The following is a 13389-nucleotide window of genomic DNA, read 5'->3' as shown; positions in this document are numbered from 1 at the left end:
CCATCTTTCCAAGGTTTCTGGTTAGGGTAGGTTTTAATAGTCACAGTGGGAACAACATATCCTATGCGCTTCCTTATAAATCTCCCTGAATCAGCATATACATCTATATTATTCTCTGAGGCTACCCGAAACATGTTCCAGTCCGCGTGATCAAAACAATCTTGACGCGTGGATTCCGATTGGTCAGACCAGCATTGAATGGTGCTACATCCTGTTTGAGTTTGTCTATAGGATGGGAGAAGCAAAATGGAGATGTGGTCGGATTTTCCCGATCGGAGGCTGGGGGAGGGCCTTGTATGCATCGCGGAAGTTAGAGTAGCAGTGATCCAGTGTTTTGCCAGCCCAGATACTGCAATCGATATGCTGACAGAATTTAGGTAGCCTTGTTCTCAAATTTGCTTTGTTAAAATCGTCAGCTACAATAAATGCAGCCTCCAGATATATGGTTTCCAGTTTGCATATAGTCCAGTGGAGTTTCTTGAGGGCCATCGTGGTCTCGGCTTGGGGGGATATACACCGCAGTGACAATAACCAACTAGAATTCTCTTGGGAGATAATACTGAGCGCATTTGATTTGAGGAATTCTAGGTCCTGTCAACAGAAGGACTTGAGTTGTTGTATGTTGTTACAATTACACCATGAGTCATTAATCATGAAATATACACCCCGCCCTTCTTCCCTGAGAGATGTTTATTCCTGTCAGCGCGACGCACAAAGAATCCCGGTGGCTGTACCGACTCCGACAGCATGTCCCCAGAGAGCATGTCCCCCATGTTTCTGTGAAACAGAGTATGTTACAATCCCGGATGTCTCTGGAAAGCAACCCTAGCCCTAATTTTGTCTACCTTGTTATCTAGAGACTGAACATTAGCGAGTAAAATACTCGGAGTGGTGGGTGATGTGTGCACCTCTGAAGTCTGACCAGAAGGCCACTCGTCTACCTCTCCTGTGACGGAATTGTTTTGGGTCAGCCTCTGGAATCAGTTCGAATGCCTTGGGTGGTTCAAACATAGGATCCGCTTCGGGAAAGTTCTATTCCTGGTTGTAGTGCTGGTAAGTTGACGTCGCTCTGATATCCAATAGTTCTTCCCGGCTGTATGTAATAACACTTAAGATTTTCTGGGCTAACAATGTAAGAAATAATAAATTTAAAAAACTAAATACTACATAGTTTCCAAAGGATTAGAAGCGAGGCAACCCTCTGTCGACGCCATCTTGCAATATTTTTCAGGTGAAGGATTAAGTAGCTAGCGTCATACAAAGTGTGTGTGCTTTTACAATCAATTCATGCAATTATTCACTATAAGCAGGTATTGCTGAAAAATAGAGTTGAACAACTATGGTTTAATACACTAACCGTCAACGACCAAAAGGACATTTTAATTACCTGATGCACCCCAGACCTGCTGAAAAACCTTGTCTTATGTAGCTTTAGTCTTCAACTTCTCTCAGCCTGATGACAAGGTCTATGTTTGAGCCCTTATGGTCTATCCCACACTATTTGCACAATGACCTTAATTCTTCCACCGATTTTGTCAGAGTATTGAAAAGTAAGTGTTGTTGATTTGATTCGTATAACTTAAAAAGGACATTTTTGGGATACAGGCCCAAAAATGTATATCACTTCAAGTAAAAAGCAAAAACATGCAAAACACTAATTTGATCAAATTCATCAAAAGGGTGTGGAGAATGTCTGAAAATTGACTTTGTGAGAATTATGATTCAAATGGGGGAACCAACGTTACTCCTCACTATCCCTAAACGAGGCCAGTAACAATCATTTTAACTGCTATGCATTGACCTTGCCTTAATTTATATTACGGGGAGTAACTTTGCATTGCTATGCTACATCTGTACCTTTGACTAAGCTAGTTAGCATTGCTAGCTAATGTTAGCTAGATCAGCTAAAAAGAACAATTTCTTGTAGCACTCAGTACAATTTGGAAACTAACAGTAGTAGAAAGGTTTTCACACGTTTCAAACATACTTATGGTTGGTTGTGTATACAATACAGTTACAGGGGTTTGTCAACTGTACGGGTTTATATTCAGGAGCGATAGCACCACATGTACATACACTATATATATAAAAGTATGTGGACATCCCTTCAAATTAGTGGATCCGTCTATTTCATCCACACCCATTGCTGACAGGTGTATAAAATCGAGCACACAGCCATGCAATCTTCATAGACAAACATTGGCAGTAGAATGGCCTGTACTGAAGAGCTCAGTGACTTTCAATGTGGCACCATCATAGGATGCCAGCTTTCCAACAAGTCAGTTCGTCAAATTTCTGCCCTGCTATGAGCTGCTCCGGTCAACTGTAAGTGCTGTTATCGTGAGGTGGAAACGTCTAGGAGCAACAACGGCTCAGACGCGAAGTGGTAGGCCACACAAGTTCACAGAACAGGAACACCGAGTGCTGAAGCGTGTAGTGCATAAAAATCACATGTCCTCCGTTGCAACACACTCACTACAGAGTTCCAAACTGCCTCTGGAAGCAACGTCAGCACAAGAACTGTTCGTATGGAGCTTCATGACATGGTGTTCCGTGGCCGAGCAGCAGTAAACAAGCCTAAGAAATACCATGCGCAATGCCAAGCGTCAGCTGGAGTGGTGTAAAGCTTGCCGCCATTGGACTCTGGAGCAGAGGAAATGCGTTCTCTGGAGTGATGAATCACGCTTCACCATCTGGCAGTCCAACGGACAAATCTGTGTTTGGCGGATGCCAGGAGGACGCTACCTGCCCCAATGCATAGTGCCAACTGTAAAGTTTGTTGGAGAAGGAATAATGGTCTGGGATAGTTTTTCATGGTTCGGACGAGGCCCCTTAGTTCCAGTAAGGGGAAATGTTAACTCTACAGCATAAAATTACATTCTAGATGATTCTGTACTTCCAACTTTGTGGCAACAGTTTGGGAAAGGCCCTTTCCTGTTTCAGCATAACAATGGCCCCATGCAAAAAGCGAGGTCCATACAGAAATGGTTTGTCGAGATTGGTGTGGATGAACTTGACTGGCCTGCACAGAGCCCTGACCTCATCCCCATTGAACACCTTTGGGATGAATTGGAACGGTGACTGCGAGCAAGGCCTAATCGCCCAACACCAGTGGCCGACCTCACTAATGTTGTTGTGGCTGCATAGAAGCAAGTCCCTGCAGCAATAATCCAACATCTAGTGGAAAGCCTTCCCAGAGGAGTGGAGGCTATTATAGCAGCAAAGGGGGGACCAACTCATTATTAATGCCCATGATTTTGGAATTAGATTTTCAACTAGCAGATGTGTCCACATACTTTTGATCATGTAGTGTACCTTTTTTCTTTGGAGTTCAAAAACTGGCTGCTACTGCAACCCCGTAGAATGAGGAAGTAAGCAGCTACTGCGACACGTAGAATGAGGATGTAGCCAAGCCAATAGAAAGCGAAGCATCCAGGAGACAACTAAAAGAGGGGGCAGGTTTTGGGCGTGTTTTCCCTGGGCGGTTCTTGCCTGGTCATGGAAGAACCGCCCAGGACACGGGTCGCAGTCTTACCAAACTCTGACGCGGATTGTGGTGTGTTTGCCCGCCGTAGGTAACATGTGACTAAGATTACACTGCTGTGCTGGGTCACAACATGTTTCTGGACCTCAGAGAGAGGGAGAGAGAGAAGAGCAAGGGAAATGAAGAAAAGAAAGACAGTGTCACCGTGTGTTGGTGTAACTTCTGTGGCTCAGAGTGCGATCACTGAATCGCTCACGTGCATGTTCCATTTCTCTGAATAACATTCCATTCCAGCCTGGGGCGCAGGCAGGTAAGTAAGCAGGCTTCAATGCTTAGGTAACAGAATACAACGGTCACAAATAGGGCTGTTACGGTGACATCAATACACTGTGATGAAAGAAATAAAAGCTGAAATAAATCATTCTCTCTACTATTATTCTGACATTTCACATTCTTAAAATAAAGTGATGATCCTAACTGACCTAAGACAGGGAGTTTTTACTAGGATTAAATGTCAGGAATTGTGAAAAACTGAGTTTAAATGCATTTGGCTAAGGTGTATGTAAACTTCTGACTTCAACTGTATATTTACACAGGGGGAATTCATATCCATGTTTGGATTCTTTACATTGATAGGACCATGTGAATATACTGTTTAGTCAACTCCACTGTGTTAGTGTTTGTAGTGAGCAGTGCTTAGTCTGTGTGTACTGTACAATATAGGCTTGAATTCCATAGATAGCTGCTCTGTTGCAATACACTACACACACCCTTTCTGCCTGCTGTCTTTCATTAGTATGTAGGCCCTTTTTTGTTGTAGGTGTACTGTATAGATGGTATAGCTGTCATCTCAACAGCGACCCCAACCTCCCCCGCCACACACCAACACACACACCCCAGCATAGTTCCGTGGCCTCTGACCTTTTTCAGGCCAATGCTCTCTTGACCTTTTATTGTTGTCAGAGTGAGAGGAGATGCAGGAGTGATGAAAGAGAGATGGAGAAGAAACGGATAAGCAGTAAAGCTGCATAGTTGCAATACACACACACACCCTTTTGTGTTGTAGGTGTACTGTATAGATGGTTTAAATATAACCATGTTTGATTAGTATTTAAGCTCCTTGTGATGGGCTGTATAGCGGTGGAGTATTAACATGGTTTAATAGACCTTCCTGGGGTGTCGGCATTCTTTCATCCTCAAACTCAGTCAGCGACAGTCTGACACTATTGTAACACTATTGTGTTTAAATAGTGCCCCCCCACAGAGTCAACTAATGAATTGCAACAGCAACACCAGCCACAGCTGCTGTAATGAAAAGGACTAGAGAGATTTACAGCCAATAGCTCTTATCCCCTCTGAGGGAAACGTCACAATGCCACTCTGTCACTCTTCTATTCAGCTACTTTTGTTAGAATTTTGAACAAAGAAGAGTTGGCCGTGTTGCCTCTGTTCTGTATCTCAAAGGTTAAGAGTATTTAGTGTTTTAACAGATCTGTCTCCACCAACAGTACATAAAATAAGTGCTGTAGTCTTGACTCTTGTTCAATTCAAACTAGAGGTTGACCGATTTTATGATTTTTCAACGCTGATACTGATTATTGGAGGACCAAAAAAAGTAGATACCGATTAATCGGCCAATCATTAAAAAATATATATATATATATATATATTTGTAATAAGGACAATTACAGCAATACTGAATGAACAATGAACACTTTTTATTTTAACTTAATATAATACATAAAGAAAATCTATTTAATCTCAAATAAATAATGAAACGTATTCAATTTGGTTTAAATAATGCAAAAACACAGTGTTGGAGAAGAAAGTAAAAGTGCGACATGTGCCATGTAAAAAAGCTAACGTTTAAGTTCCTTGCTCAGAATAAGAGAACATATGAAAGCTTGTGGTTCCTTTTAACGTAAGTCTTCAATATTCCCAGTTAAGAAGTTTTAGGTTGTAGTTATTATAGGAATTATAGGACTATTTCTCTCTATACCATTTGTATTTCATATACCTTTGACTATTGGATGTTCTTATAGGCACTTTAGTATTGCCAGCCTAATCTCAGGAGTTAATAGGCTTGAAGTCATAAACAGCGCTGTGCTTCAAGCATTGCTAAGAGCTGCTGGCAAACGCAGGAAAGTGCTGTTTGAATGAATGCTTACGAGCCTGCTGCTGCCTACCACCGCTCAGTCAGACTGCTCTATCAAATATCAAATCATACACTTAGTTATAATAAACACACAGAAATACGAGCCTTTGTTCATTAATATGGTCAAATCCAGAAACTATCATTTCGAAAACAAAACGTTTATTCTTTCAGTGAAATACGGAACCGTTACGTATTTCATCGAACGGGTGGCAACCCTAAGTCTAAATATTGCTGTTACATTGCACGAATGAATTACGGTCTTTGTTAGGAAGAAATTGTCTTCACACAGTTCGCAACGAGCCAGGCTGCCCAAACTGCTGCATATACCCTGACTCTGCTTGCACTGAATGCAAGAGAAGTGACACAATTTCCCTAGTTAATATTGCCTGCTAACATTAATTTATTTTAACTACATATGCAGGGTTAAAAAATATACTTGTGTATTGATTTTAAGAAAGGCATTGCTGTTTATGGTTAGGTACATTTGTGCAACGATTGTGGGGTTTTTTTCGCGAATGCGCTTTTGTTAAATCATCACCCGTTTGGCGAAGTTAAAGTAGGCTGTGATTCAATGATACATTTAACAGGCACCGCATTGATTATATGCAATGCAGAACAAGCTAGTTAATCTAGTAATATCATAAACCATGTGTAGTTAACTACTGATTATGTGAAGATTAAAAAAAAAAATTTTTTTAAATTACAAGATAAGTTTAATGCTAGCTAGCAACTCACCTTGGCTCCTTGCAGCCACAAGGTCATTTAGATGCTGCACTCGCGTAACAGGTGGTCAGCCTGCCACGCAGTCTCCTCGTGGATTGCAATGTAATCGGCATCCAAAAAGGCCGATTACCGATTGTTATGAGAACTTGAAATCGGCCCTAATTAATCGGCCAACCTCTAATTCAAACAGTCTGTTTCTGTTGCTAAAACTAGTAACTGTTACATATTATTATTGAGGAGAAGTGCCCATGCTTTTCTGGAGCAAGTGGCTTTGTCTTCTGATTTTTTTTGCACAGAGAACTGTAGGAAGAGGACTTGAAGTGTGTGTTTGTGTGCGTGCGTCTGTCTGTCTGTCTCTTATTGCTGGGGGGGAGGACGGCCCCCATCCAAACAAGAAAGGACGGCCCCCATCCAATCTGCACCACCACATCCCATGACAATCCACCATCACACAAACCCTGGTCCAAAGCTGTCATCTCAACAGTGATCCCACCCTCCCTCGCCACACACCAACACACACACCCCAGGATAGTTCTGTGGCCTCTGACCTTTCCAGGCCAATGCTCTCTTGACCTTTATTGTTGTCCGAGTGAGAGGAGATGCAGGAGTGATGGAAGAGAGATGGAGGAAACGGATAAGCAGCAAAGCTGCATAGTTACAATACACACACCCTTTCTTATATATTTAAGCCTTTTTGTGTTGTAGGTGTACTGTATAGATGGTTTAAACATAACCATGTTTGATTAGTATTTAAGCTCTTTGTGATGGGCAGTATAGCGGTGGAGCATTAACATGGTTTAATAGGCCTTCCTGGGGTGTCGGCATTCTTTTATCCTCAGGACCAGAGAGATTTACAGCCAATAGCTTTTATCCCCTCTAAGGAGGGAAACTTCACAATGTCACTCTTCTCTACAGCTACTTTTGTTAGAATTTTCAACAAAGAAGAGTTGGCCGTGTTGGTCCAAAGCTGTCATCTCAACAGCGACCCCACCCTCCCCCGCCACACACCAACAACACACACACCCCAGCAGTGTAGCCTAGTGGTTAGAGCATTGGACTAGTAACCAAAAGGTTGCAAGTTTGAGTCCCCGAGCTGACAAGGTACAAATTTGTCATTCTGCCCCTGAACAAGGCAGTTAACCCACTGTTCGTTCCTATGCCGTCATTGAAAATAAGAATTTGTTCTTAACTGACTTGCCTAGTTAAATAAAGGTAAAATAAATAGTTCTGTGGCCTCTGCCCTTTCCAGGCCAGTGCTCTATTGACCTTTTATTGTTGTCCGAGTGAAAGGAGATAGAGATGCAGGAGTGATGGAAGAGAGATGGAGGAAACGGATAAGCAGCAGAGCTGCATAGTTACAAAACCTTCAGAGACCCTGTCTGTCATGATCAATACTATTATCTAGATCAATACTATTATCTAGAGTTAGGGGGCTTTCATACCAAATTGGTTTGGAGCGTTTTTTCCCCGAACTCTAGCATGTGTCCCCCCTTAGTGTTCACACCAGTCCAAATTAACTGAACTATCTGCACTCGGGAGCGCAATAAACAACGCACTGTGGTTCGCTCAAAAAGAGTGACCTCGGTCCAATTACATTCGTGCCATGGTGCGGTTCGCTGTAGGTGAGAACGCAGTCCGGACCAAACACAGGAAAAGAACCAGAAAAGCGGGGCATTATTATTGGTTGTTTGACTGTGAGTATTTGATGAAATGCACACAGTACCATCATTTCATATCTATGAAGCGTTATGTGAGTTGCAAGCAGCGCATTTAAGATCACATCCGATGCAGATTAGGGGAGACTGGGCTGGGGCTATACCCGTGATTATAGCGTAGTCATGACGCAGTTAGAGCGCAGTTCCTCCCGCACGTTGTTGGAAGACCCAAGCGAAAGTAATATGAAGTTTGTGACACAAAATATATGGATTTTAATGTGAGCATCAACAAAACAAAAAAACTAATTACTTTCATGAACACGGTTTTGTTTAGGCATTTTAGTTTGTTTGACATTTTGCAATGTAAAACCAACCGGACCAAAAAAACACAATGTCACAAATAATCGAACTCTGATTCAAACTATAGCTCGAAACAGGGGTCTCCAACTGGTAGATCACGAGCACCAGTAAGTAGCTACCTACGAGTAGCTCGCCAAGCAATTCTGAAAGTACATGCATTTTTTTCATCGCAAACTGTCATAAATATACAGCTCCTGGCTACTATCAAATCAAAGCCACATTTGACATTATCCCAGTCGTTTTTAGCCACTAATGGCTTAACGTAACACAATAACTCACAATTAATTTCCAGCAATATTTCCCCTGTCTGTCTGGTGCGTGCGTTTATCACTCCGTATGTAGCCAGTTAGCGCTGCTAATGATAACCGTCTTGTGCGTAGAGAAAGATTTTCTCCTAAAACATTCTCAATGAAATGTTAACTGTAAAGTAGGCATACCTGACATAACAATATTATGATTACGTGTATCAATTTGGTGGCCATTGTTTAACAAACTGTGCCATGACATGTGCTGCAGCAGTAGGCCAAACAGCAGAAACATCGCTAGACCAACACATTCCTCACTTTTCCAGTTGGGCAATTTAAAGGGGAACAACACAAAAATCCCAAACGGTTCGTTTTTTTTATCCCCAGACCTGAAAAATGGTCTTCTGGTGTGATTTAAGAATTGACATGGACTCAGAACATACAGTTTTGTTGTGTCTCTATGAATAATTGTAATATTGAGAGTAAAACATTTAGAAAAAATCCCAGACCAGGAAAAATAAAACTGAGAAAACAGAATTTGGGGAAAATACCAACTATCATTTTGAGGGGCCAGTCATTCCAAATACGGGTTGCTAACCATTATTTTCACAGGTATATTGACAGAAGAGAAGAATGTGCCTGTTTGAACGCTTTTAAAAAATGAGTAGCTCGCAACCTTTCATTCTTTTTAAGTAGCTCTCGTGCTAGAAAATGTTGGAAACCCCTGGCTCAGACCTGTGTGTGAAAATGCACTTTGTTTGGCTGTTATGTCCCTTTCACATCCCTAGTATGAAATTATTCAAGGTCAGATCAAATACAGATAAGATCATAGGTCCCGTGTGGCTCAGTTGGTAGAGCATGGCGCTTGCAACGCCAGGGTTGTGGGTTCAATTCCCACAGGGGGACCAGGGTTCAATTCCCACGGGGGGACCAGGATAAATATGTATGAACTTTCCAATTTGTAAGTCGCTCTGGATAAGAGCGTCTGCTAAATGACTTAAATGTAAATGTTATTTATTTGGTTTCTGAATAGAAAAGTACCAGCAGAAGCCTCTCATGAATAGGCCCCTAGGCCTAGGTTGCTTAGCTCTCTGCCATTTGTTGTAGATTGTTGGCTAGACTAAGCATAACAATTTATCGTTCTTGCAAAGACCTGGCCATGCTTAGCTGTGGACAATTATCTTGTAAGACTGGGATACATACACACACACACATCTGGTGGGCAGGGATTGTGTTCCTCAAGTGGAATCTTACATCACTGTGGAACAGAGCTCAGGTTACCATGGTGATGTAGCCAGCACTGTCAACCATGGGTATACTGGGTAGGGTTAAAGTTAGCGTTGCACGTGTCTTTCTCCTCTTTCTCTGTTCCCCTTTTCTCTCTGTCTCTGTCTTTTTCTATTTCTGTCTCTCATGCTCTCCGTTTATCTTTTTACCTACCCTGTATCTCCACACATTCTAGTACACAGTGTATGTGCTTCTGATAAAGAAGTTGTCTGTTTAAGCAATAAGGCACTAGGGGGGTGTGGTATATGGCCAATATACCACGGCTAAGGGCTGTTCTTATGAACAACGCAGAGTGCCTGGATACAGCCCTTAGTCGTGTTATATTGGCCATATACCACAAACCCCCCGAGGTGCCTTATTGCTATTATGAACTGGTTACCAACGTAATTAGAGCAGTAAAAATAAATATTTTGTCATACCTGTGATATATGGTCTGATATACCACAGCTGTCAGCCAATCAGCATTCAGGGCTCGAACCACCCAGTTTATAATTGTTGTTATAGGACTGTGTTCATAGGACTATATCCCTCTGGGTGGACAATAAACAGATTGAACATGAGGTTATTCTAGGCGCTTCTGTAAAGTTCTGATTTCGTATTCTTGTAAATTTCACTTCTGTTTCTCTGCAACTAACCTGTACCCCCGAACATTGACTCGGTAATGGTACCCCCTGTATATAGCCTTGGTATTGTTATTTTATTGTGTTACTTTTTATTTTATTTTTTACTTTAGTTTATTTAGTAAATATTTTTTTAACTATTTCTTGAACTGCATTGATGGTTAAGGGCTTGTAAGTAAGCATTTCACGGTAACACCTGTTGTGTTCAGGGGATGTGACAAATACAATTTGGTTTGAACTGCAAGGAGTCATAACTGACTGAAAACACACACTCACACAACCACACTGAAATGTGTACCCTTCAGAATCCAGGGTTTGAAGAGAGGGTGATGGATTGTTGTCAACACTAAGACATCAGCTCCATGGATCTCTCTGTAACTCTCGGTTTCTCTCTGTGTCTCATGGTGGACGCGCTCTCTGACAAATGTGATGAGCCCTTTGAATTTGTTGACGTTCATGGTTTCTGTGGTTTCCATGCCCCGGGGGTAGTAAATGGTGTGCAAGTCAGTCAGCCGCACAGACACAAAGTCTCTGTCTCGCTCCGCTCGGCTCACATGCTAGTGTCTCCTCATGTTAAAACTGGGCTCATCAGAACGAATTGAGCCGGGAGAAACAGAGCTGTGGTAGTCCCTGTCACACATAACACTGTAGCCTATGGGACATACCATACACACACACCACTGTAGTCTATAATGGGACAGACTGCCACTGTAGGACACTGTTAGGGCAACAACTCATGTGTTTTATTATTACTTACATGTCACGAAAAGGTGTGTGTGATTGGCCTATGGCTTTGTAACAAGCTTGTGTGTGTGTGTGTATAGAGAGAGGGCTCAATTAATCAATGTCATTAATTACCTGACTGATGAACGGTTAATGAATGTTGGCTGTCATATTAACTACTCTCACCCTCTCCCCTTACCCCTCACCTGTCCACCCCCCACCTCTCTCCTCTGTCTCTCTCAACCTCTTTCTCCCCCTCCCCCTCTCTATCGCTTTCAGCCCTCCCACACAGATGCACCCCGCTGCCCAGCTCGACAGGAGCGATGGGATGTGTCAACTAGGTACTTTACTTGACAACATAAAACACTAACTGGGGGGAGAAAGGGGTGAGGGGCTTAGGAAAGGGAAAGAGGGGGGGGGGGGGGGGGGGGGGGCATGATGTCAACTAGGTACTTCACACAATGACCAATCCTAAACCTGAAGATGGATGAGAAGGCAAGGGGGGGAGAAGAGGGGCGCAGTCAACACTGCTGGCAGACACAAGAGAGAAGGGGGAGGTAGAAGAATGGAGGATGGGAGAAGAGGGTTGGTGCAGAGGAGGTAGAATAAGGGTGAGGAAAGGCTAAGGACAGAAGGAAGCTCAGGGCTAGTTTCCCGGAACTAGATTAAGGCTACTCCTGGACTAAAAAGCTTTCTCTGGAGACTGGAGAGGAGGCTTAGTCTATCATTTTTAAATCAGAGGGATGGGGTGAGGGTGTTGGGGGAAAGGTATTAGTCTGACAAGAAGGCCTTGTGTCTCATGGGGGTGAGACAGTGAAAGATGACATGAGGGGTGAGTGGAGTTGACATGATGCCAGAAAGAACACCACCTCCTGACTAACAAACTTACCTCCCTGCTTCTATCCCGCTCTCCTTCTCTCTCCCCACGCTTCCTTCTCCTCCTTCCCATCTCCGACCTTTTATCCCCTTCTCTCCCTCTACCTTCTTTCTCTCCTTCTTTGTCTATCCCTCGCTCTCCTCATTTTCCCTGTCTACTCTGCTTTACTTTTGACCCTATCTGCCCCTTCCCAATGCCCTGTCTTTATCCTTCCCAATGCCCTGTCTTTATCCTTCCCAATGCCCTGTCTTTATCCTTCCCAATGCCCTGTCTTTATCCTTCCCAATGCCCTGTCTTTATCCTTCCCAATGCCCTGTCTTTATCCTTCCCAATGCCCTGTCTTTATCCTTCCCAATGCCCTGTCTTTATCCTTCCCAATGCCCTGTCTTTATCCTTCCCAATGCCCTGTCTTTATCCTTCCCAATGCCCTGTCTTTATCCTTGCTCTCCTCCCTCATCCCCTACCTCCTTCTCTGTTTGTAATCGACAGCATGTACTGTATGAGTACATACATCTGGATTTGTGTCCCGAATTGCACCCCATTCACTTTTTAGTGCAGTACTTTTTACCAGGGCCTATAGAGCTCTGATCAAAAGTAGTGCACTATAGAGGGAATAGGGTGCCATTTTGAATTCTTTCTGGGTCTTCCAGGCCCATCCCAGTATCAGGTATTTCCACAGTCCTGGATCCCCTCTGACCTTTGATGATCCAGTCTAGGGTAAAGAGAAGGGGACTGTGCAGATACTGTTGCCTCAGGTCAAGTCTTGGGCTCTGGAACCAGGACCAGACCGCTGTCTCTCTGTAAACTCAGCTTTAGGCCCAACCCTGCTTCCCAGCCACAGCCTCAGTGACCCCCGTGGAGCTTTTGATCCAGTGGGCAAAGGGCCCAGTTTCTAAAATACTTTACATAGTACATTACCTTCTGTACTGCTCTAGTCTAGATGGCCTCATGGCCACACTCATGAAAGTAATAGTAAATGATCAATCTCTCTCTCTCGCCCCTCTTTCTCACTCTCTCTCACTCTCTCTTTCTCTCTCTCTCAGTAGATGACACAGTCCTGGACCATGTAAGGGAGCTGAAGGCGCAATCTGCAGTGTTTCTACCGGAGAGAGCGACGGGGAGAGTGAGGGAGGAGGAGGAGCGAGGAATGGGCATGGGGAAGAATATCACCTCTAAGTCGATGGAGGGAGAAGGGGCGAAGTATGAGGAGGAGAACAAACACAGAGCAGACTTCTACCCCATTCCGGTACAGTATACTTG

General features: G+C 43.3%; 1 protein-coding gene across 4 annotated transcripts in view; it reads left to right on the top strand.

The window, feature by feature from the left end:
- The window catches only part of LOC129853733 (solute carrier family 23 member 2-like), a 73784-nt gene that overhangs the window by 25409 nt on the left and 34986 nt on the right, over positions 1-13389 (top strand). Inside the window, exons 2-3 of one of the 4 annotated variants that reach the window (XM_055920082.1) lie at positions 11532-11593; positions 13176-13375. In XM_055920082.1, coding sequence (XP_055776057.1) covers positions 11545-11593; positions 13176-13375 — 249 coding nt within the window. In that variant the 5' untranslated portion in view covers positions 11532-11544. Of the gene's footprint in view, positions 1-11531; positions 11594-13172; positions 13376-13389 lie in introns of all 4 variants that reach the window. The other 3 variants (XM_055920081.1, XM_055920085.1, XM_055920084.1) reach the window with 3 other exon arrangements.

The sequence above is a fragment of the Salvelinus fontinalis genome, chromosome 4 (genome assembly GCF_029448725.1).
Source record: "Salvelinus fontinalis isolate EN_2023a chromosome 4, ASM2944872v1, whole genome shotgun sequence".
Taxonomy (NCBI): domain Eukaryota; kingdom Metazoa; phylum Chordata; class Actinopteri; order Salmoniformes; family Salmonidae; genus Salvelinus; species Salvelinus fontinalis.
The sequence above is the reverse complement of the archived record's forward strand: the minus strand, read 5'-3'. Positions and strand labels throughout refer to the sequence as shown.